The sequence below is a fragment of the Oryctolagus cuniculus genome, chromosome 6, assembly GCF_964237555.1.
Source record: "Oryctolagus cuniculus chromosome 6, mOryCun1.1, whole genome shotgun sequence".
Taxonomy (NCBI): Eukaryota; Metazoa; Chordata; class Mammalia; order Lagomorpha; family Leporidae; genus Oryctolagus; species Oryctolagus cuniculus.
Genome location: NC_091437.1, coordinates 166,206,451 through 166,230,030, shown reverse-complemented (window position 1 = coordinate 166,230,030; position 23,580 = coordinate 166,206,451). Strand labels below are relative to the sequence as shown.

At 68.2% G+C, this 23,580-nt stretch overlaps 2 protein-coding genes across 3 annotated transcripts in view; both read left to right on the top strand.

The window, feature by feature from the left end:
• The window catches only part of SLC45A4 (solute carrier family 45 member 4), a 62,332-nt gene that overhangs the window by 4,971 nt on the left and 33,781 nt on the right, over positions 1–23,580 (top strand). The window contains exon 2 of one of the 2 annotated variants that reach the window (XM_070075864.1): positions 21,982–22,079. The exons of the other annotated variant lie outside the window; for it this stretch is intronic. The gene's annotated coding sequence lies outside the window, so the exon portion shown is untranslated. The remainder of the gene's footprint in view (positions 1–21,981; positions 22,080–23,580) is intronic. 2 annotated transcript variants of the gene reach the window in all.
• LOC138850103 (uncharacterized) lies at positions 15,431–20,412 on the top strand. Its single transcript, XM_070075923.1, has 3 exons — positions 15,431–15,474; positions 16,212–17,516; positions 17,559–20,412. Exons 1-2 carry the CDS (start codon positions 15,431–15,433, stop codon positions 17,161–17,163), a joined length of 996 nt encoding a protein of 331 aa, XP_069932024.1. The 3' UTR covers positions 17,164–17,516; positions 17,559–20,412.

The window sequence follows — 23,580 nt, the reverse complement described above, 5'->3', positions numbered from 1 at the left end:
GCCGGGGAGCGGGCCTGCTTCTCGCCCGCACTCCTGGCCTTGGGCCCCTGAGAGAGAGCAGGGCGGGCCGCGGTGCCCTGGCCTGGGCGCCAGCCCTGTGCCTGCTGCCCCAGAGACGCAGCGTTTCTCTCTCCCAGCCCTTAGACGCTGGGACAGGGGACGAGCCCGCCCAGCAGGCCCTGTGTCCCCCGCCGCCACCCTCTGCAGGATGGGGCCAGGTCCCTGGGGCGCAGAGGGTGCCTCTGCTCTCAGTGGCCTCGGGAGAGGCAGGGGCCCAGCCCTGTCTTCCTAGGGAACAGTGGGGGGGGGCGTTGACCCTCTGGGCCTCCTCCCTGCCCTGGTGACCTTGGCCTCTGCTCTGGGGGCGCTCGCAGGGTCTGCCCCGGCACTTAGTAGATCTCAGAGCGCTGAGGGGTGGGGCCCGGCTGAGCCCCCAGCCCGCCCCGCCTGTCTCCAGCAGGGCCGTGAGAGGGGTTCGCTGACTGCGGGTGCTGGGCTCCCTCGCCGCACGGCTGCCCCGCAGCCCATCTGTAGCCGTGTCCCTGCCCGCAAGGTGCTGGGGGCTGGAGGGAGGGGGCGGACCCTGCACGGTGCCGTCCCCCAGGGAGCAGCGGGAAGCCGGGGCAGCCACCGCTGTTTCCTTGTTGTTTGTTTCTTCTAAGGATTTATTTATTTATTTATTTGAAAGGGAGGGAGAGGCAGAGACAGGGGTCTTCCATCCGCTGGTTCACTCCTTCAGTGGTCGCAGCAGCCCCGGTGGGGCCAGGCCGAAGCTGGGAACCCGGGACTCCCACGTGGGTACGGGGGCCCAAGCACGTGGGCCGTCCTCCACTGCTCTCCCAGGCGCATCGGCAGGGCGTGGAGTGGAAGTGGAGCAGCCGGGACTCGAACCGGTGCTCAGTGCCATGCCTGCGTCTTGAGCAGCCAGTCCCACCCTGGTCGTTTCTGCCGTGCTGGCCAGCCGGCATGGCCTGCTCGGCGTCCTGCAGGGGCCCTCGCTGTCCCCAGGTCCAGGCAAGGGGCTGGCCTTCTCTCAGGCTCAGGGAGACCAAGGAGGGCTGCCGAGCCCCGGCCCCACCTGGGGAGGTCGGTGCCTGACACGGCCCTCGCGGGCAGATGTGAAGCAGAGAGAACGGCCATGAAGCAGAGAGAACGGCCGTTGCTTGATTCAGATTTGGGAGAGAGGCAGACGGGGAGAAGTTCCCGTGCACCGGGTCCTCCCCAGACGCCTGTGGGGGCTGGGGCTGGGCTGGGCCAAAGCTGGGAGTCCAGAGCCCAGCCCAGGTCCCGCATGGGTGACGGGAACGCCAGCGCCCGAGCCGTCACCGCTGCCTCCCCGGGAGACGGAGCGGAAGCCCGGCCCTCGGACGTGGGAGGCAGCGGCCCAGGGCCCTGGAGGTCAGACGCTCGCGTGTGCCGTGACCTCGGATCCCGTGTTTCTGCTCCATGCCGTGAGCCTGCGTGTGCGTGGCAAGGAGTGGTAACTTTGCAGCGTGGAAGTAGGCGGTGTTGAACACTTGGCACAGCCTGGGGCTGGAGCGGGCCTTTGGGTTGCGCCGTGGCGGTTTGCTCTTACTTGACAGTGGTGCCAGCAGAGGGCAGGCTGCGGGGTCCCGGGCACCGTGGCGGGGGTGGGGTGGGGGTTATCGGGCCGGCTGGGCGGTGGCCGTTGGCCGCTCTCCGCGGCGGGCGCCGTGTGTGATAACGGCCTGTGGCCGGCGCCGGTTTGTGGTTGTCACAGCCAGATAGGTTTCTGATTCACGCCGTGGGTCTGAGCGAGAGGCTGGGAGCCAGGCCGACGCACGCCGCGGTTTCTGCCTGGCTACACTGGGGCTTGGGAAGCAGGGCGAGTCCCTTGTAGTCCCCTCAGAACCGGGCCCCCCTGGGCCTCTGCTGTGGCTCCTGAGCCCTCGAGGCCAGATGAGGACACTCCTGCTGCCCTTCCCGGTGGGGGTCCCCGCGGCCGCGGGTGGGGGTGGGGAGCAGTGGGGGTGGGGCAGCTGTGACGGCTCCACTCTGTGCCAGGCCGAGTGGGTCGTACAGGCCAGAAGCCCGAGCTTCTGTCCCGTGCCCCTGCCTATGCCAGCCACCGTCACAGAGCCGGAGACCCGGCAGCTCCAAAGCAGCCGTCATTCCTCAGGCCTCGGGGGCTGGGAGCCCAAGCCACAGGCAGGGCGACTCCCGGAGCGCCTCCTGCTGGGTCCCCACGTCGTGGCAGAGGAGAGTGACCCTGCCCCCGGCAGCCGGGGTTCAGGGTAGCGGCCTGGGCACCCTGACGCTCCAGCCCTGGCTCCCGCCCCGGTTACTGCTGTGAGCCCTGTGGTGTTCGGTCTCGTGTGGGACGTGGGAGACAGGAGAGGGCTCCGTCCCAGGCAGACAGCCTGGTGCGCAGCGAGGTGATGCGGCCGAGCCAGGAAATGCAAGGTCGTGTCGTGGGCGAGGCGTCCCCGAGGGCTTCCTGGAAGGAGAGGCAGCTTTGGCGGCTGGGGTGGACGAGCCCCTGGTGCGTGGGCCTGGGGTGGACGAGCCCCTGGTGCGTGGCCTGGGGTGGACGAGCCCCTGGTGCGTGGGCCTGGGGTGGACGAGCCCCTGGTGCGTGGCCTGGGGTGGACGAGCCCCTGGTGCGTGGGCCTGGGGTGGACGAGCCCCTGGTGCGTGGCCTGGGGTGGACGAGCCCCTGGTGCGTGGGCCTGGGGTGGACGAGCCCCTGGTGCGTGGGCCTGGGGTGGACGAGCCCCTGGTGCGTGGCCTGGGGTGGACGAGCCCCTGGTGCGTGGCCTGGGGTGGACGAGCCCCTGGTGCGTGGGCCTGGGGTGGACGAGCCCCTGGTGGGGGTCCGCATGGTGGCCGCCTCGGGGCTGAGCCCTGGACTGCCGTGCTGGGAGGCGCGTGACTGGCAGCCGCGCACAGCTGAGTGGCATCGGGCCCTGACATGGGGGACCGTCCTGCACGCCTTCAGCTTCGGGACGCTGCGTCCCGGGCACTGCCTGGTGGCTCCGTCCTCCGAGACCCCACAGGCTGGTGCCGGGTGGATTCTGACGGGGCGCAGTCGAGGTGCTGCCCCCCGCCCCCACAGTGCAGCCTTGACCTTCACCGGGCAGCTGGGGACGTGAGCCTGGGAGGAAGCCTGCCTGGGCCCCAGCTCAGGACACCCCTGGGCGCCTGAGTGAAGATGGCTGCACGAAGAAAGAGAAAAAGTCGCTCTTCATTTATTTAAAAGCACAGGGAGACGACAGATCTTCATCTGTGCTTCACTCGCCAGGCGCCTGCGACAGCCGGGACCCGGCCAGGCCAGGCCAGAGCCAGGAGCCAGGAACTCCATCCGGGTCTCCCATGCCAAGGGCCCAGGCCGGTGCCAGGAGCTCCATCCAGGTCTCCCACAACAGGGCAGGGGCCCAGGCCGGTGCCAGGAGCTCCATCCAGGTCTCCCACAACAGGGCAGGGGCCCAGGCCGGGACCAGGAGCTCTGTCCGGGTCTCCCACGCTGGGGACGGGAGCCCAGCACTGGAGCCATCTTCACCCTGCCCCTCCGGGCTCTGTGTTGGCAGGGAGCTGGATCAGAAGCAGAGCTGGGACTTGAACCCAGGCCTCCAGCGAGGGATGCGGGCATCCCAGGCCCTGGCTTAACCCCTCGCACCACCACATGCAGCCCCCACCGCCCCGTGTGCCCCGCCGGCCGCTCTTACAGCGACAGGAAGCCCGTCCTTGTGGGCAGGAGTAGGTCACTCACTGCCCGTGGTCCCCCCACCTGCGGTGTGCCCGCCAGTGCCTGTGGGGGCTGGGAGGCCCTCGGAGACTCCCTCGGGGGTCCCGTCAGTGCCAGGGCCCCCCAGCAGGCGGGAGAATCCTGTCCCTGTGTCCTCGGAGAGCGCGTTGCTGGGCAGGCGTTCCCTCCTCGCCATCTCCCCGGCCCTTCTCACTGTCCTCAGCCGGCGTCGGCCTGCAGGCCTCCGTGGAGCCCGGCCCACCTGCTGCCCCCACCCTGCAGGGGGCTGGCTCGTGACCTGAGGCTGCATGGCCCAGAGCGTCCTTCGTGGAGCCCAGCCAGTGCCGCGCTCTGCCTCGGCCTCCCGGCGCTAGCCGCCCCCCCCCCCCCGGTGTGCCACTCTGATCCCAGTCCGTTTCTCCGGGCTTGCCAGCCCGGCGAGAGCTCCCCCCGCAGCTGTCTCGTAGGCACCTGCTACCGCACTGCCTGTGTCACCGCGTGGGCTCCTGTGTTGCCGCGTGGGCTCCGGCGTCCCTGCCCCAGGGTGGGGCAGCCAGGGGTAGGGAGGCGGTTCCGGTGAAGCTGGCGGCACGTGCGGCCAGGCCGGCTCCTGCTCAGCAAGGCTGGGGCGGGGGTGAGGGTCTCTTGGACGCCTTCCTGCTGCCCGGGGCCGCGCCTGGCTCCGGGTCCAGCTTCCTTTGGCACCTGAGCAGGTGCTCACCGTGGCCTGAATTTAGCACCTGCTGTGTGCCAGGCACGGGCTGCCAGCAGGGGTGATGGCGGTGGGGAAGTGGTAGATAGCCCTGGCCTGGTGGGGCTTTTAAATAGCAGTCTTCCAGAATTTTAAAAAATTGTTTTCCTTATTTGAAAGAGACAGATTTGCCATCCACTTCTTGACCTCCCACCCCACCCCACCCCAGTGCCCACAGCCGCCACAGCCGGGCCAGGGTGCGGCCGGGCCTGGGCTCCACCTGGTCTCATGAGTGGCTGGGCCCCAGCCGCCCGAGCCGTCCCCTGCTCCCTCCAGAGCGCATTTGCAGGGGCTGGATTGGGAGCTGGGATTCACACCAGGCACTGCAGGCCTCCCCGGTGTGGCTAAACCGGCACCGCGGTGCCCGCCCCAGCTTTGTGTTTTAAGTTTCAGTGTTCATTTGAGCGGGAGAGGGACAGAGTTCTCATCCACTGGTCCCTCCCCAAACGCCCTTGGTGGCCAGGGCTGGGCCGGGACTCCCAGGGCTGCCCCAGCAGAAAGCTGGGGTCGGGAGCTGGAGCCGGGTGTGGGTCCCAGGCACTCCGCTGCCCAGCCCAGCGCCTGCCTGGCCTTGGGCTGCTTCCTCCCCCCAGCCCCTCAGGCCAAGCCCAGGGGCGGTCCCCAGGCGTTACCCGCCCTGGGCGCAAGGCCAGCCGGTTGCCCTCGGCAGAGCGGTGGCCATGGCTCTTGTGCACCGACAGGGTCTGTGTCCAGCCCCGTGTCTGTGGGCGTGCCGGCGTGGAGGGCGGGCTGCCGGTTCTGGGCCTGCTGGGTGTGGGTTACGGTTCCCTGCAGCCCGTGTGTGTGTGTACGCGTGTTGTGGAGTGCTGCTGGTCACTGCATGGGGCGGGCCCTGGTGCTGTCGGGTCAGGCGGCAGTGGCAGAGTGAGGGGAGGCGGGGGGGATGGGTGGGGCTAGGACTCGGCTAGGAGGCTGCAGCAGGCCTAGGGGACGCCAGGGAGGGGGCGAGGGGCTGTGGGCGCCGGACCTACTTCTGCCATGGAGAGCTTGCTCGGGCACCCGAGGCCACTCTGCGTGCGGCTTCCTGGGGTGGAGCTGACACTGAAACTGTCGGCACAGGGCCTGGGGGAGGGGGCCACGCAGGAGCCCCGAGCAGCAGTGACCTTGGTGGGGCTGTGTTGGGGCCCCCGTGAGTGCCCAGGCTCTGTCCTGGCTCTGCAGGTGCACACCCAGGCTGCGTGGCCTTGAGGCGGCTCCGGGGTGTTTGCCAGGCCTGGTTTCCGTGGGCTGTGGCGCCCGAGGAACCCCCACGGGCTCCAGGGCCGGGCCGGCAGAGGGGGCAGGGTCGCCTTCCACACCCGTACCCTTGTTTAGAGTTAACGCGCGGAGATTAGCGTTTTATCTGGGTATGGCTCGTGTTTTGGTTATGAAATGTGAAACCAGTGTTTTGCTGACTCCGTTGTTTCTCTCTCCGTCTGCTCGGCGGGTCCGTCCTGCGTTACTCTGCACAAGGCATGAGCTAATGCCCCACTCGGAAGGTTCAAAACAAGCTCATTATCGCCGGGGCGAGCCAAGAAAATACCACTTAGCCCGGGACTCGGCCCGACGCAGCGCCCGCCTGCTTTGTTCCGTGGCGAGAAGGGCGGCCTTGCCCGGCAGCGCGATGGCTGCCTCCCCCCCAGCCTGAGGCAGCGGGTTCCCACCCCTCCCGGCCCTGCCGGCCCTGGGCGTCCGTCACCTGTCTTCCTGCTCTCTGCCCGGATCTGCTGTTCCGCTCTGACCCTCATTGCTCAACTGAGCGCTGAAGGCGGCAGCGGCGGCGAGGGCCTCCTCGTGAGAGCGGCCGAGGTGGTTACGTAACGCGGGCCCCTCCCCCCTCGGCTTGGGGGTCTTGAGGTGACCCGGGCTCCTTTCAGATGCTGCCGAGGGCTCTGCGCTCCCCAGACCCCAATGCTGGCCCGGGGAGCGCCTCCCTGCCCCCCCCGTATGGGTCTGCGTGTAGAGGCCCCCCGGCTCACCAGGTGCTCCCCCGGAGCAGGTGGGCTACCATGCGCCGTGGGCCCTGGCGGTGTCCGACCTGTGCAGAGGGCCTCGCGGGAGAACGCAGGGGAGTTAAAATTAGCTGCGAGCGCCCCGGGAAGTCAAGGTTGTCCAGGAGCATTGAGCAATGTCACGTTGAGAAATGTGTCGGAGGGAAGCCTCGCCAGGCCGGACGGCGGGTGCAGCTCCTGGCCTTGAGCGGGGCCGGGCCTCCCGGTGGCACGGCAGAGTCCCCGGAGGCACCAGGCCTTGTGCCCGCACTGATGCCAGCACGGAGCCTGCGGGACCCAGCTGTCCTTCCTCCCCGCCCCCAGCCAGGGGCGCTCAAGGGCTCTGCAGAGAGCCCTGCCCCTGCCCCCACGCCCAGCGTAGCCGTCCCGCCGGGCAGCCCCGGCGTAGCCCTCAGCACACGCACGGCCGTCTCTCCTGCAGCTCTGGGGCCGGCTGCACCCGTGGCCTGGAGCCTGCCGGTACCGAGGGCTGAGCGTGGCGGCGTTGCTCTCTGCCTGGAGTAGAGGAGTGTCGCACGGGTCATTGGCGCATTCTTGTCTCCCCGTGGATCGTAGCACATGGGCCTGCGTGGTTACACGTAGCACGTCTGCGCTACAGGGCGCATGGCACCACAGCCCACTTGTCGGTTTCTGGCTTTCAAAGTTCTTGGGGCCTGTCTGGCCGTCAGGGCTCTGGACAGGGCTGAGGATGGCGAGCGGGCACCGTTTCCCTGGCTGGAGCCTCTCTCAACTCTTGGGCTAAAGAACACACGTGTTTAGAAGGCACACGTGAGCAAGCACACGCGTGTGTGGTGCGAACAGTTTCCCGTGACTCCCCGCCGCCTGTTGCCCGTCTGCAGCCCGGGAGGCCCAGCCGTGCCCTGACTCCCAGGGTGCCTCGCTGGGTCCCAAGTGCCCGGCTGTTGCCCGCGGAGGGACAGAGCACGCCTCTGCCCACTGCACCCCTCCCCCGCCACGGGTGGGCACTGCTTCCCCTCCCCTGCACCGGCTCCTCCCCGCCACTGCCTGGCCTCCTCCCCAGCCTTGCTGGCTCCTGCGGGGACTCTGCCGACCGGGCCCAGAGGCCTGTGTCCGCCTTTGCTGGCCGAGGGTTGCCACGGGTGAGCAGCACTCGGCGGGGGCTCTTGCCTGCCCCTGCTGTGTCGTGCTGAAGAGCTGGCGCGGCCCGCCACGGGCAGGGTCCCCCGTCCAGTCCCTGCTGTGGGCCAGCTCAGGCTGCTGGGAAGGCGGGGCCGGCGGACGGAGCTCTTGTCCACCAGGTGGTCCTGGGTGTGGGGGGGACAGGCCCACAGTGGCCGGCTGGGCAGTGTGAAAGAAGCTCCCCCGATGTGTACTCCCACGAGGAGTGAGTGGCCCCGAGCCGTGTCCGCTCCGTGGTCACTTGTGGAAAAGTGGCGTCTCCCTGCGGCTGTGACTTGCATGACCTACCCTGGCCGGGCGCTCGAGCGTCTCCCAGGCCGTCCGCTCCTGCGTCTCCGCGCACGTCCAGCCCCCGGCTCCTGCCCGGCTGCTCCCGGGGCTTCTGATGAGCGGCGTCCGGCGCCGGGTCGGCCCAGGCGCGCTCCTGGCCTTGCTCCTGGTGGTTCCCTCCTGGGCCCAGCCCTGTCCTGCTCCCCAGGGCCGTGTTTGCCAGCATTTTCTCCCTCCCACGGCCTCGGGGTTGTGTGTGTGGTGGACTCCCTCCCCCGCGAGGACCCCCGCTCTGCGTGCCGGGCAGCGCGGTGCCAGCCCCAGCCCCAGCCCTGTCGGCATTCGCGGGGCCGCTGACTTCTGCCTGCAGCCACTTGTGCTGTGTTCTCCCCGCGGGAGGAGGAGGGGCCCGCTCCGCCTTCACCCCGCGTCTGTGTGGGCGCCCGTGTTTCATGAGCGGTGTTGGGTGTAGGAACGGCGCAGGCAGGAGCGAGGGGCCCTGAGCGAGAGCACACGTGTGCTGGCCCCGGCCTGCCTGGGTCTTCCAGGCCAATGATGGGCCCTCGGTGCCTCGGCTTCCTCATCCCAGCAGTGGGCCGACCGAGGAGCCCCGTGTGGAGCTGCCTTGCGATCGAGCGAGCTGGTCCAGCGCGTGGAGCTGGGTGGCACCAGCGGAGTCGGGGGCTTTCTGGCGGCTGTCCGGGCCTGGGGCTGTCTCGGTTTCTGGGCAGAATCCCCGACTCTGCGAAGCAGAACCGTGGGGGCACTGTGGCTGCCTCGGAGGCCAGCAGAGGGCCGGGCGCACGGCCTGGGGTGTGCTGGCAGGTGCTGGGCGAGAACACATGAGCGCCGGGGGCCTTGTCCCTGTGCTCAGCAGGTGGACGGGGTGTGTGGGAGCCGGGTGGGGGCAGGGGGACACCTCCCTCCCTGGGGCCCACCCGGCCCTCCCGTGCCCCCGTCTGGCCCCTGGGGGTGTGTCACAAGTCAGGAGCAGTTTGCCAGGCACCAGGGCCGGCAGGGAGCCAGCTGCGCCGCCAGCCCGGAGAGCGAGGCAGGGGAACCCGAGCCCCAGGCCACCTTCTCTTGCAGATACCTCCGTGGGCTCCGTCCACATCGTAGTTGGAGGTGCGCGGCTGCTGGCCCTGGGCGGTCCGGGCAGGAGGGCGTAGCTGCCCCCCTTTCCCGCGTGGGCGTGGGTCTCCTCCCCCCTGCCTGCGCACACCTGGCGCCTCACCTGTCAGAGCCTGGGGCGCTAAGTCAGGTAGGCGGGGCTGGTGTCTCTCCCTAGTACGCTAAGTGAGTCTTTGAGGGAGCGTGAGGTGTGCTGAGTTTATAGCCGTCTATTCTGGGCTGTCTCCTGGGTGCTGATGCCCTGGGTGTGGCCGAGAGAGAGACCTGGGGGAGGAGCGAGGCCTCCGTCCACGCCCTGTCGTGCTGCCCGCGGCTTCCCCAGCGTTCCCGTACCCGGTGATGGAGATGCCAGCGAGGGCGGGGCCCGGGCGGCCGTGGACTGTTAGTTTAATTGGGCCGGGTTCACTGGGAGGCGCAGCAGGGTTGTGGGGAGCTGCTGCTCTTTCTCCCCAGTGCTGAGCCCCCCCGGCAGGCGTGGAGGCGGTGGTGGTGAGAGCCAGGCCTTCCCGACTGAAGCCGGCTGGCGCGGGGAAGGCGGGGGAAGGCGGGCGGACTCGGTGTTCCCTGGGCGGTCTCGCGTCTGAGCCCTGCCTACCGCTCCCGCAGGGGCTCCGAGTGGCTTCGCAGAGGACCTGCTCCCACTGTGCGACCACCCCCGAGCCCCGTGGCCGGTCAGCCGCTGCGCGAAGCCTCTCGCGGTCAGGACACGCGGGGACACGGCTGTGTGAGGCTGTGGCCAGCGGAGCAGCGTTCCACGGAGGCTCTGCTGGCTTTAAGAGTCGTTTATGTGGAAGGCGGAGAGACAGAGAGAGGGCTTGCATCGCAGGCGTCTGCAGCATCGCCGGCGGCCGCGAGCGCCGTGTCGTGGGAGTTTTCGCCCGTGTTGTGTGGCCGCCGTCACGCGTGTGGCCTGTTACGTGGCATGCGTGTGCGCTTCTTTAAAAGACGTGCTGATTTGTAAGGCAGGGAGAGCGCCATCCATCCGCTGGCTCACTCCCCAGTGAACACAACGGCCAGGGCCGGGCCAGGCTGAAGCCAGGAGCTCCACCTGGGTCTCCCTCGTGGGTGGCAGGGCCCGAGGACTTGGACCATCATCCGCAGCTTCCCAGGGCGCAGGAGCAGCCAGGACCCGAGCAGCTGTTCCAGTGCGGGCTGGCGGCGTGACCTACGGAGCTGCAGCAGCCCCCGTGTGCCTACCCAGTTCCACCATCATGGGAAGCGGCCGTGGGGCCTGCGTCGCGGGTGCTGGGAGAATCCCCCAGAGCAGCCGGCAGAGGGGCAGAGCTGGCCTGTGGAGCAGTGGACGGGAGACGCCGGCCCTGGGGAGCGCGGGCTCTGGAGGCCCAGCAGGCTTTCCTGGTGCCGGGAGTTTGTCCCGCCAAGGCGACGGCTGCTCGGGCCCTGGGCTTCCAGGGGGGCTCGGGGTTCGTGTGCGTGTTGAAGGACGCATCGTGGAGGAGTGGCCGATGGCAGCGGGTGGTGTCTTCAGAATTTGTGGCCAGCGGCCGCCTGCATTGCTCTCTGTCCCCAGAGCCCAGCAGGGGGTTGGGAGGCTGTGACGCCCACCCTGCCTTCCTGGGGGCCGGGGAAGGCGGAGCTGTGGCACTCGGCGTAGTGGGCTCTGGAAGGCCAGTGCCCGGCCCGCCCCGGGTCCTGTGTTTGGACTCCTCTGGGCACGCTTCACGACTCCAGGGCGGGGTCTGGCCTGCAGCTCCCAGGAGGGGGCGGCTCCCCCAGGCCAGCGCGTGTGTGGTCTCTGCGATTCAGCTGGCACGGCGGCGGGAGCGGTTCCAGCAGGTGCCCCTGCCTCTGCCCACGCTGCAGCGCCCCGTGTGCCCTGCACCTGCACCGTGGGAAGATCGCAGGGCGAGGGCTCCGTCTGGGCCCGCTGCCGCTCCCGGCCTGTGGGTCACAGCCTGGGCATCTCTGTGGCCTGCAGCTGCTCCTTCTGCCCTGGTGGGTGCTGCGCCCCCTCCCCCCGGCAGGACCGTGTTCCTGCCTCCCCTCCTCGGCGCGAAGCCCTCCCGGGAGCTGTAGCTGGGCTCCTGTCTGCGGAGCGGGGCCCCTCTGTCCTCAGGCCGAGCTCGCGTCCTGCCACTGTGAGTGGAGCCAGCGGCTGGGGACCAGGGCCTGCCGAGCTGGTGCCTTCGTGGCTTAGCCGCACACCCCTGTGGCTGCTGTGACAGCGAGGTGACCCTGTGTGGAAGGCAGGAGCCAGCGTCTGCAGCTCCCAGGACGAGCAGGACATGGCCAGGGCACTGGGAGGAAATCAGGGGTCCCTCGGGGGGGGCCCTTTGCCAGGCTGGGGCCCGGGTCGGGGCGGCTCTGCACAGCGTGCGGGCGGGGCCAGACCCTCCGGAATGGCAGCTGCTGCAGGAACCGTGGGGGTCGGGAGGACCCCGCAGTAGGAGGGTGAACAGGGTGGGGGCCCCGAGTCCTGGCAGGCTGTGTGTGTTGGTGGTGCGACCTCTGTCTTGGGGTCCCTGTGTCTCGTGCAGTGGGAGGGGCCCCTTCTCTTCCTGAGCGGCAAATAAGGCAAAGAATGAGAGTCGGGAGCTGGCTCCCAGCCGCTGTCCTGGGAGGAGCGTTTGACAGGCGGCAGCCGTCCCCGCAGGGACCGCCCCCACCCGCGCGGCGCGGGGACCCAGCGCTGGGAGCCAGGCCGTGTCCGGGCCCTTCTGAGGCACACACCTGCCTCGGCCCCTCCCCTGGAGGCCCCATGCGTGGCACCTGTCTGGGGGCGCCGCCTTCAGGGACCGTTTGCTCCTGCATCCCAGGAGTGTCTCTTGACGAGACGCTGGCCTGGGTGCAGCTGGTGGGTGGGAAGGCCGCCGTCACGCCTGGGTTCTGAGGCCCGGGACACGCAGGAGGGCTGTCATGTCAGGCCGGTGGTCACAGGCGCCCCGTGCGTGTCTGGAAGCTTCCCCAGGCCCGAGGAGATGGCAGGAGGTAGCGTCCGGTCAGCTCCGCTCTGGGTTCCAGGGTGGGCAGTGCCCTCCGAGGCTGCGTGCAGCCTGGGCCCACCGGGGGGGGGGGGGGACGACCGTGCTGTCCCAGAGGAGGCCACCCCGGCTGCTCCAACGAGGACGTCGAGATCTGGATGGAGCCCCTGGCTTCTGCCTGGCCCAGCGTGGCTGTCGCAGGCCTCTGGGGAGTGAACCAGCCGACGGAGTGTCTCTGTCACTCTGCTCCTTGAATGGGTTAACAGCAGAGGACCTACCCCAGAAGCCCAGGGCGCGTCCGTGAGGGGCCCTGGCCTGCGGTCAGCCGCGTGTGCAGGAGGCGGCCGGGTCGAGGAAGTCCATTCCCGGCCAGCGCTGGGGTGAGGGAGGAAGTGCCCGGCCCGGGCTGTTCCCAGCTGACTGGTGGCCGCTCCCTGACCGGTTAGGAAGGGGCTGGGAGGCCCGGGCAGGTCCCTGCCTGCCTGCACCTGCGTGGGTTCCTCCTAGCTGAGCAGAAACACGCGTGTGCTGGACGTTGGGCCAGCAGGAAGCGTCTCCTTGTGGCGACACCTCGTGAAGCCAGTGCCCACTCCCTGGCGTGGTCCCTCATGGAGGCCAGGATCAGGAGGGGCTGCTCTCTGCTGGTGCCGCCTCCGCGGTCTGGCTGTGTTCTGGTGGACGTGGTCAGGTCAGGTGAGGTGACGCTTCGACGCTGCTTCGCTCTCGTCCACCCCATGACCGGTGTCCTAAGTCTATTTCCATAAACTCCATTCCCTCCATTCTGTTGGCCGCCAAGCTGGCTTTCAGCAGACACCCACCCCTGAGGCAGCACCCGTGCGGGCGTGGTGGGCGTCCAGCCGGGACTGGGACCAGGACTGGGTGTGGGCCTGGCATGGTGGGCATCAGGCCAGGACCGGGACCAGGTGTGGGCCCAGTGTAGTGGGCGTCTGGCTGGGACCAGGTGTGGGCCTGGCATGGTAGGCATCCGGCTGACCGGCACTGGGTGTGGGCCTGGCATGGTGGGTGTCCAGCAGGGACCAGGACTGAGTGTGGGCCCAGCATGGTGGGTATCCAGCCAAGACCAGGACCTGGTGCAGGCCTGGCGTGGTGGGCGGCTGGCCGGCTGGGACCGGGACCTGGTGCGGGCCTGGCGTGGTGGGCGTCCGGCCAGGACCGGGACCTGGTGCGGGCCTGCCCTGGTGGGTGTCCGGCCGGGACCTGTGTGGGCCTGGTGTGGTCAGCAGCAGAGCCCGGGCCCCGCTGCCTTGCAGCCCCTGTTGCTGCTTCATATTTTTCTCTTTTCTAAGACGGCTTCTTTGGTAGCTCTCCCTCCTCACGGGGGCAAGTCCTGAGCTAATATTTATCCTGCAAAGTATCTTAAAAATGCTGGGGTGCGTGTGCCTCATTAATCTGAGAGGCATTGTGAGGCCGGTGAACAGGCGCCACTCGCAGAGGCCGGGCCGTGTCTGAACTTGTGGGCGGAATTGTTCGGTCCACTCGGTGTGGGTGCCGTGGGTGCCACCCCCAGGAGTGGTGGCCCTTGTTCTGTGACCGTCAGGTGTCTCGGGGGCACGGGGGCCCCTGACCTCTTAGCAAGTGTCACTGGAAAACAGGAGGTGCCACCGCGCACACCCAGCCCTCTGCCCAGGACCTGCCAGGAAGGTCAAGGGCAGGTGACCTGGGGTCCTGGGTCTCTCCAGGGCCTCCCCCGACTCGGCGCCCGCTCTTGGCTTTGCAGGGAAACGCCTCCCGCTGCAGCCAGGACGGAGCAGGCCAGTGCCCGCAGGGTGCCCACGGTGCTTCGCCCCTGCCCTCGGCTGTGCCACGGCGGGCTCTTCTGGCCTGATGGGTGAGACGGGGGCCGAGGTGGCTCCCTGAAGGCTGGCAGTGAAGTGTGCCCAGGGCGCAGCCAAGCAGCCCAGCACCCCGTCGCGGGCCCCGGGAGACCCTGGCAGGAGGCCGGGACTTCCTGTGGCTCAGCTTGCGGTTCCTCCCCGGCCTCTGTGGGTGTGGTCAGTGCCTGGAGCTGCTGGGGGAGGGGCGCTCTGTGGCCCCAGTGTCACCCTCCTGCCCCGGCCCCTCCTCCCAGGTGTGCGGGCCCATCCTGGCTGTCGGTCGCCGGGGTCCTGGGTGAGGGGGTGGGGGTGGGGCCCTGGCTGCTCATATGACTCCACCACCTTCTCCCGGATGTGGCGGGCGGCTCGGCAGGGGTGGGAAGTGGCGTGTTGTGCCGCAGAGGCCGAGCAGAGACTTCTGGGTACCTCCCGGACTCAGCGAGCTCGGCCTGGGTTTTGGGGTTTAGGGGCTCGGTGGGTTCAGTGTCGCGGGGCCAGACGTCCGTGGACTGCGCTGCCATCCCGGAGGTGGCCTGTCTGGCCCCACGATCCTGTCCTGGCCACGCCCAGTCCTTGTCTGGCTCAGCGTGGAGCTCCCAGGTGGGGCCTCTGCGGACGGCTGCTGGTCTCACAGCAAGGCGAGAGGGGAGGTTCTGTCCACGCGTGCTCTGAGGCGTGTGGGTTTGCAGTCCCGGAGCGACACGCCATGCAGCGCCGTGTCCCGGTCACACTGGAGGTCCCTCTGTCCCCCGCCCCTGGCTCTCCCCGGCTTCCTTTTGGCTGTTTGTCCCTGGTGCTTGCTGGTGTCGTGGTGTCTCTGGGTCGTCAGCTGGATGGACCTGCCGGGGTGTTGGGCTCATGTTGGACACCCCTGAGGCTCGGTCATGGGGGGAGGTCGCGGGTCAGGCGGAGGTCGAGGAGAGGTCGGAGGTCAGAGGTCGTGGCGTCTGAGGTCGCCCCACGCCCTGGGCTCCAGTTCCCAGTGGCTCCAGGACTGTCCCAGCTCACTCCACCACTGACAGTGCTGCACGGTGAACATGACCCCTGCCCGTCACCCCAGCGAGTGTCCTCGTGGAAGACGGGGGGCTGCCAGGTTTAGGGGCTGCTGCTCCCCACAGAGGGGTACTTGCGGGTCTCAGTCTGCCGGCTGCGGGGGACGAAGACTCGGAGCGTCTGCCTGCGCCTTCAGTGTGGGCCTGGCCTGGAGATGGCCGGGCAGGGGGAGGAGGAAGTGGCTGTCCTGGGCCTGGGGGGCCTGGGGGGCCTGGGGGCCTGGGGGGCCTGGCCGTGAAGCCCCCTGGGGGTTAGGGCAGCCTGTTAGGACACCCCGTGCCGTGGCTGAAGGGTGCCGGGGATTCACCCTGACCAGCGTCTCGGTGAAGGAGAGAGAATAGGAGAATGCTGATGGTGTGCTTGAGTAAGAGTAAACCCGGCCATGGGCTTCGTGAAATTTTGCATTCAAAAAAAAAAAAAAAAAAAGTTTAATGTGAACGCTTCTCAAACACAGCCGTTCCCGCTCCCCGCGCCCCCGGTTGGCGTGTGGCTTTCCTCTAGGTCTGCTGGCCGTGGACTGAGCAGTGAGGTGCCCGCTGCCCGGGGCATCCACGCCGCCCCCGCCGTGGCCATCTCGGCCCGGTGCCGCCATGCCTGTGTTCCGGGGCCCTCGCTTCCCCAGCAAAGACCTCACGTGCGCGAGTGCTGATGCCGGCGGCTCACGTGGGCCGGCAGAAGCCACCCCACGCTTCCTGTAGGCAGAAGGGGGAAGGGGCGGCCGAGGGCCTGGTGCGACGGAAAAAGAAAAAGAAGTTCTCGTTTTGCTGTACCTCTGACACGGGGCAGAGGCAAGGAGCCCCGTGGGTGCCCGCGTGTGTGTGGACAAGCCGGTGTCGCTGGGCTTCCAGGCCACCCCAGGATCCTGGCCGCAGCCATGGCCGTCCGCCCGCACGTGTGGTCACGCCAGCTTTGCTGGAGCCTGAGCGTGGGTGAGGGGCTGGGCTGCTCCGGTGTCCCCGGCAGGCCCCGGCAGGAAGGGGCGGTCACTCCCTGGCCGTCCGCCTGGCTTCCCTGGTTGTGCCCCAGCCCCGAGGCCAGCCCTGGCTTCTGCGGGCGCGCCGGGAGGAGTGTTTGTCTCCGGGGTGTGTTGGCACCCCACTGTCAGATGTGGTGTCAGGCACGTCGTGGGGACACGGGCTGAGCTGGTAGGCAAGCGTTTACATCCGGAGGACTGCGAATTCTAGAACTCCCGGCCGCGCTTGGTGGGCGGGGAGGCCAGCGCCGCGGTCCCAGGCCTGCTGCTGTTTCCATGGCAGCTGACGCTTCCTCCGACCCCGCCTTCGGACTGCGCTCCGGGCAGTGTGAGCGCTTAGAGCCAGGGGAGGGAACCGCAAGGCTGCCTTATTAAACACGGAGGAGCCCGCCGCTCAGCCAACTGCAGGTGGGGGGGGCGCCCCGGGGACCCAAGGGGAGGGAGCTGAGCTGTGCCTGGCTCGGTGTAGTCCCTCCCGGGTGCCTGTGCCCCGTGGGGGCGCCACGTCCTGTCCCCCCGGGTTTGGGTTCCTGTGTCCCGTGGGGGGCGCCATGTCCTGTCCCCCTGGGGTGGGTGCCTGTGCCCCGTGGGGGGCCCCATATTCTGTCCCCCGGGTTTGGGTGCCTGTGTCCCGTGGGGGACACCGTGTCCTGTCCCCCTGGGGTGGGTGCCTGTGCCCTGTGGGGGGCGCGTGTCCTGTCCCCTGGGGTGGGTGCCTGTGCCCCGTGGGGGCGCCGTGTCCTGTCCCCTGGGGTGGGTGCCTGTGCCCCGTGGGGGCGCCGTGTCCTGTCCCCCTGGGGTGGGTGCCTGTGCCCTGTGGGGGGCGCGTGTCCTGTCCCCTGGGGTGGGTGCCTGTGCCCCGTGGGGGCGCCGTGTCCTGTCCCCCTGGGGTGGGTGCCTGTGCCCCGTGGGGCCAGCCATGGTGTGACCTGGACATCTGAGGGGGCTTCTGTGGCCCCAGGGTTGGAGGAACTGTGGGGTCCTGGACAGGCTGGAGTGGGGGGCGGCTGCCAGCGGTTACCCCTGGGCTGCAAGGTGACCAGTGGGCTGCAGCCCACTCCATCTGAGGCTGTGGCTTGCGTGTGTCTTGGGCACTGGCCCCACCACGGTGCAGCCTTCGTGCCCCTGACCCCGGGGACAGCAGGGGAGACGGCATCTTCCTGTCCTCACGCAGTGTTTCCGGGTCAGGCAGAGGAGGAGCAGCGAAGATACGGAGGCCCTGGAGGCCCTGGAGGCCCTGGAGGCCCAGTGTCCCTGAGCATCGTGAGCAGGGGTAGGCAGGCGGCAGGCAGGCGTGCGTGCGTGAGCACAGGTACGCATGTGTGCACATGGGCATGTGTGAGCGTGTGAACACAGGTGCATGCGTGTGAGCACATGTGTGTGTGTTAGCATGTTCACGAGCACAATATGCATGTGTGCACACGGGCACATGTGAGCGTGTGTGAGTGCAGGTACATGTGTGTGCATGGGCACATGTGAGTGTGTGGGAGCTCAGGTATCTGCACACGGGCACATGTGAGCGTGTGTGAGTGCAGGTACGCGTGTGTGCACGGGCACATGTGAGCATGTGTGTGAGCACAGGTATCTGCACACGGGCACATGTGAGTGTGTGTGAGCACAGGTATCTGCACACGGGCACATGTGAGTGTGTGTGAGTTCAGGTACGTGTGTGTGCATGGGCACATGTGAGTGTGTGAGCTCAGGTATCTGCACACGGGCACATGTGAGCATGTGTGTGAGCACAGGTATCTGCACACGGGCACATGTGAGCATGTGTGTGAGCTCAGGTATCTGTGTGCACACGGGCACCTGTGAGCATGTGTGAGTGCAGGTACATGTGTGTGCATGGGCACATGTGAATGTGTGTGGGAGCTCAGGTATCTGCACACGGGCACATGTGTGTGTGAGTGCAGGTACGTGTGTGTGCGTGGGCACATGTGAGTGTGTGTGTGAGCTCAGGTATCTGTGTGCACACGGGCACATTTGAGCATGTGTGAGTGCAGGTACATGTGTGTGCATGGGCACATGGAGCGTGTGTGTGAGCTCAGGTATCTGCACACGGGCACATGGAGCGTGTGTGAGTGCAGGTACGTGTGTGCGTGGACACATGGAGCGTGTGTGTGAGCTCAGGTGTGTGTGTGTGCATGTTCATGAGCACAGGTATGTGCATGTGCACATGGGACTGCAAGTGAGCGTGTGTGTGAGTGCAGGTGTGTGTGCACATGGGACTGCAAGTGAGCGTGTGTGTGAGTGCAGGTGTGTGTGCGTGTGCACATGGTCCTGCATGTGAGCTTGCGTGTGAGCTCAGGTATGCATGTGCACACGGGCCTGCGAGTGAGCGTGTGCGGGGCACCCACAGCTGGCATGTGCACACGGGCCTGCGAGTGAGCGTGTGTGTGAGCTCAGGTGTGCGTGTGCACATGGGCCTGCATGTGAGCGTGTGTGGTGCACTCACAGCTGGCGTGTGCACACGGGCCTGATGTAAGCGTGTGTGTGAGCTCAGGTGTGCGTGTGCACATGGGCCTGCATGTGAGCGTGTGTGGTGCACTCACAGCTGGCGTGTGCACACGGGCCTGATGTGAGCGTGTGTGTGAGTGCAGGTGTGTGTGCGTGTGCACATGGGCCTGCGTGTGAGCTCAGGTATGCATGTGCACGTGGGCCTGCGAGTGAGCGTGTGTGTGAGCTCAGGTGTGCGTGTGCACATGGGCCTGCATGTGAGCGTGTGCGGTGCACTCACAGCTGGCGTGTGCACACGGGCCTGCGAGTGAGCGTGTGCGGGGCACCCACAGCTGGCGTGTGCACACGGGCCTGATGTGAGCGTGTGTGTGAGCTCAGGTGTGCATGTGCACACGGGCCTGCGAGTGAGCGTGTGCTGTGCACTCAGCTGGCGTGGGGGACTCCTGCACGCACGTGCACGTGTGCAGGGCTGACCTAGCTGCAGCTCTGGGGCGGAGGCGGGGAGACAGCGCTGTCTGTGGGGAGGAGCCAGGCTCCCGCTGGATGTGCCCCAGCGTCTCTCCGGGCGAGGCTGGCGCCCCACGGGCCAGCGGCAGGTCACCTTTCTGAGTGATGCGGTTCTGGGCCAGTCTGTGGCTGAGCGCCCTACCCCGCCAGCCCGGAATCCTGGTAGCCTCCGGGGCCCCCAGAGGTGGGTGTGGCAGCAAAGCCGGCCGGCCCAGCGAGCCCATGGCTGGGGTCTGCCGCCAGGCGGGCTTCCTGCCGCTGCGGCTGGCCGCTCACCTCAGTGGCTGCAGGAAGCTCCTGGGCCTTCCCGCTGGGCTCCGTTCCCGCGCATGTCCTTGGGGCCGGCCCCGCGCTGGGCTCCGTTCCCGCGCGTGTCCTCGGGGCCGGCCCCGCGCTGGGCTCCGCTGGGCTCCGCTGGGACGGGCGGCAGTGGTGCTCTCTGCTTTGGCCTTGGCACCACGATGACCCCCGCGTGCTCGTTCCAGGCCATCCCTGGGGTCACGGATCTCCCAGCGGGCTGAAGGGATGCAGACAGAGAACGGTGATCCGGGGAGGGGAGGGTGACAGTCGGGCTGCCTGCAAGCCACTGCGGTCGCGGGGACCCGGGAGCCCCTGGGCTGGGGGAAGGGCCCTTTGTGGCTGAGGTTTACCCGAGAAAGCAAGGCCGGCAGAAGTGGATGAGCTCCTGGGTCCCCCGCTGGTCTCGGTTGCCTCCGACACGGCTTGGCGAGGGTGTTAGCTGGGCGGGCAGGTGACGGGTGGCAGGTGCCGTTCACTGAGGGACGGCAGAGCCCCATGGGCTGCCCGCACACGTGGTGGTGTGGTGGCTGGTCCCACAGGGACCTGTGTTGCAGCGTGCGGCCGTGTGTTGGCACCTTGGCAGGGGAGGGGGCCTGCTAGAGACCCCGGGACTTGCACGGCAAGGGAGGGGCCGGGCCAGGCCGGCAGTGAGGAGGGCGAAGTCCGGGAGAGGGTGCTGGCGGCCTGCAGCTGTGAGTTCCTTAACACTTGGGGTGTTTAGCAGGGACACGCAGACACCCACAGCTGCACAGACGTGTACACACACACACACACAGATGTGCGCACACACACCTGCCCTCCACCCCGCACGGCCCCAGGCTGACCGCAGACCCAGCAGACAGATCACACAGCAGTGCACACGGCCAGGGTGCCGGCGAGCTTTGCTGGGTCCTGTCGGGAGTGGCGGCGTGTCGTCTGCACTGGGCAGCTTCGAGGGAGACCCAGGGCACGTGCGCCGTACACGCGTGTGCTGTGCGGGGGTGGGGGTGAACGCGTGTTGTCGGGGCAGGGGGTGTGCGCTCCGGAATGCTCCTGTCCCTGTCGCGTATGGTGACAGTTGGTGATCTGAAACGTCACCCCAAGCCGGGTGCCGGTCGGACGTGGCTGCAGGGGGCTGGGTGAGGTTCGGTCTCCAGGCAGCTTTCCCGCACAGCCCGTGTTGGGCGTCGCCCGCCCCTCAGTGAGAAACAGGACAACAGAGGAACTTGCTATGGGGACAGTCGCAGCCTGGTTGTCCCCGTGCCCGCCCCGGGCAGCCTGCTTCTGTGCCTGGTCCTCGGGGCAGACAAGATTCCAGAGAGCTCACAGCTTACTCTAGGGCTCCTCTGCCTTCAGGCCAGCTCGGGGGGGGGGGGGGGGGGCGACTCCCGGGGCTGGGGGAGGAGCCTCTCCTGCCCCGCGTGCGCACCTGCTTTGGCCGCTTCGGCAGGCAGAGCGTCTTTGGCGTCAGAGGTTCCGTTTTAGGGGCCGTGGAGGCTGAGGGCGCCTTCCTGAACGTGCGGACACGCCGGCCCCTGCGGCCCCTGCGGCCCCTGCCGGCCCGCCCCCGGCACACTGCTTCCTTTTCTTAAGGGCTCTAGGAGGGGCCTCCGAGGTGGAGGCAGTGTGGGGGGCTCCGCGGAGGAGGGGGCAGGTGCAGGCAGCGTGGGGCAGCGCTGCTCGGCCAGGTCCTGGACAGGGGCCACCGCTGAGTTGGATTCAGGCCGAGGACGAGGGCCTCGCCGGTGCCCTGGGGCTTCTCTGAGGAAGGGGCCGGCGGGGGGGGGGGGGGGCGGCGCCGGCGGGTAACATGGGACTGGCGGCTTTGCTGAGACTGGTCACCGCATGCTGCCTGTCTGTTCTCGGACGACGGAATGAGTGGGGAATAAAATTGAGACGTGAGACTCGGTAGCCGTAACGAGATGGGAGGCCCCAGGAGGGGCTGTCGGTGGATCCTGCCCGCCTAGGTAGAATAACCCACTCTCCTGTGTCTACACTCGCCTGTGGGGAGAGACTTCCACTGAGCAGTGACCGTGACAAAGGGCGGTGTAGCCAGGAGCAGGCTAGAGGCAGGCAGGGCTTCGGGGTGCTCTCAGCTCCCCCCGAGGGCATCGGGAGGGCTTGGCCGGCCCCTCGCTCCCAGGCAGGACAGGCTGACACGGCAGCCTGGGGCGTCCGTCCTCAGCGGGAAGCTTACACATCGCTGGAATCCTCCTAAAAACGACCACGGAGAGCAGGTCGGGCTGGCCTTGGGGACAAACTCCCAGGGCGATGAGGGGACCTGGGGACGGGAGCAGTGAGCAGAGCCCAGTGTGCTGACGGCCGCTCTGCGAGGCGGGAAGGAGGGGAGCGCAGGGCGGGGGAGCTCTAGACCCCGCGTGGCCACGGGGAGAAGGGGCAGTGGACCCTTGGGCCCGCTGTGTGTGAGCGTGGGAACCGACGGCCGGCCTGCACTGGCCATTCTGGAGCCTGCCCTGCAGCTCGGGGGGCCGCCTGTGGAAGCCCCGGAGGTGCTGGCGCTGCCCGTGACCCCACCCTGGCTCTATGAGGAGGAAGGCAGGCGGGTCCTGCGCCATCCCCGCCCACAGCTGCACCTGTTAGGTCTCCGGGTGACAGGGTGCTGGGCGCCTGCTGGGTGCCCTGTTCTGCGGCACCCTGAATGGGAAACCCCGGGGGCCTGCACGGCAGCAGCGGCTGCGGCAGGGGACGGCCGGCGGGCGGGGTCTTCCCAGGGCCGCGCCTCACGAGAGGGTTCCAGTCGGCCCACGTGAGCTCCTGAGGCCCGGGCGGCTCGTGTCGGCCCCGTCGGCACGGGGAGGTGCTAACGCTCTGTCCTTCTCGTCAATGTAGATGACAGTGCCGTCCCCCGTGTCGGCCCCGTCGGCACGGGGAGGTGCTAACGCTCTGTCCTTCTCGTCAATGTAGATGACAGTGCCGTCCCCCGTGTAGGACCCGTCCGCGGCGTTGGCCCAGCTTGAGGAGGGGAGCCCGCTGTGTTCATGCACAGGCTGCCTGAGTAACAGGTAAACTCACGCCACCGCCTGCCATCGCGTGCCCCCCCCCCAGCTTGCCACGCCCACCTGCACAGGACTGCAGGGCCGAGGGCAGGGTGGGGAGGCTTCGCAGGGCACGCAGCCCCACAGCATGGGCCGGGTGCCGCCCACCTGTCCGTCTGTCCATCCATCCGTCCATCCGTCCGTCTGTCATTCCCGTCCCCCTGGGTGGCCAGCCACAGGGCAAGAGGGGACCCAGGCTAGGCGAGTGTGGAGGCCGCGGTCCCTTCATGGGCCAGCACCGGGAGCAAAGAGCAGGTGAACCCGGGTGAGGCCCTGCGACTGGGCCTGCAGGGCAGGGGGAGGGGCCAGGTGGGAGAGGGGAGGGAGCGGCGAGGGCCGGGGCAGGTGGGGCTTTCCCCAGGAGCTCTGGGGAGAGGCCGTGGACGCCAGAAACCAGGGCCAAGTGCCCAGCTGCAAAGGATCCTTCCCTCCCCGCCCCCCTGCACGGAAACCAGACGCACCGAGCCCCTGCCAGGCCTCCCTCCCCGCGAGACCACACTGGTGGACCTCGCAGGTGCCCCGTGAACGCCCACTCTCTCAGCTCGGTCACCACGAGTTGTTCGCCCTGACCGTGGTCTGGGGATGGCCGGGCCCGGGGTTCTCTGGGGCCAGCTTCAGACGTCTGGGCCGCGTGTCCTTGGGGGGCTTCATGCATGCGTCTGGCAGCACCGTGCGCCCATGGGGGACGCAGCCCTGCATGCCCTCGGCGCTGAGGTTTGTGGACTCGTGGTCTCTCCCCGTGGAAGGAGGACACCGTGCACCTGTGTCCTCACCGTGCGGGAGGCCTGGCCACTCAGTGATCTTACTTGGGCGTCCTGGGTGGGCTGGAGGATAGCCTGTGCCCTTCGTGGTCCCCTTCCCAGGGGGTGGCCAGGCAGAGTGGACACGGAGCCGTGTGGCTGTCAGGGCAGGCGGGTGCTGGCAGCCCACGCCCCACCCTCTTGGTCACCACCACCAAGAAGAGTGGCCATTCTCCAGAGACCCCACTGGCGCTGCCCAGGCCAGAGGTCGCCAGGCTGTGACCAGTGGGCCGGCTCCACTTTTGCGCCTGCGTTTGGTGGACTGACCAGAGAGAGAATGGTTCTCCGTTTCTAAAAGGGGGTGTATGCAGCAGACCCGAGGGGCCCACGGAGTGGGAGATGGTTATTTAGAGGTTCAGGTATTGATCTGGAAGACAGAGCGGCGGAGAGAGATCTTCCATCCGCTGGCTCACTCCCCAAATGGCCACAGTGGCCAGACCTGGGCCAGGCCAAATCGAGGAGCCTGGGACGCCATCCGGGTCTCCCATGTGGGTGACGGGCCCAAGCACTTGGGCCGTCCCCGTTAGCTGGGAGCTGGATTAAAAGAGCAGCCGGGAGATCGGTGCAGGCCCTCGGACAGGGGGTGCAGCTGTCCGGGCAGCCCTCGGCCCTGTAGAGTCTGTTTCTGGCCGTCTGGAGAAGCCTCGCCACACGGGGTCCAGCTGATT

What these genes read in the sequence shown, in the direction of transcription:
- LOC138850103 (XM_070075923.1), top strand. Translation starts at nt 15,431, where the DNA reads ATGCCTGTGTTCCGGGGCCCTCGCTTCCCCAGCAAAGACCTCAC. An exon ending in TTCCCCAGCAAAGACCTCAC is followed by an intron (nt 15,475 to 16,211) that starts GTGCGCGAGTGC and finishes CCCGCCGCTCAG; the next exon opens with CCAACTGCAGGTGGGGGGGG.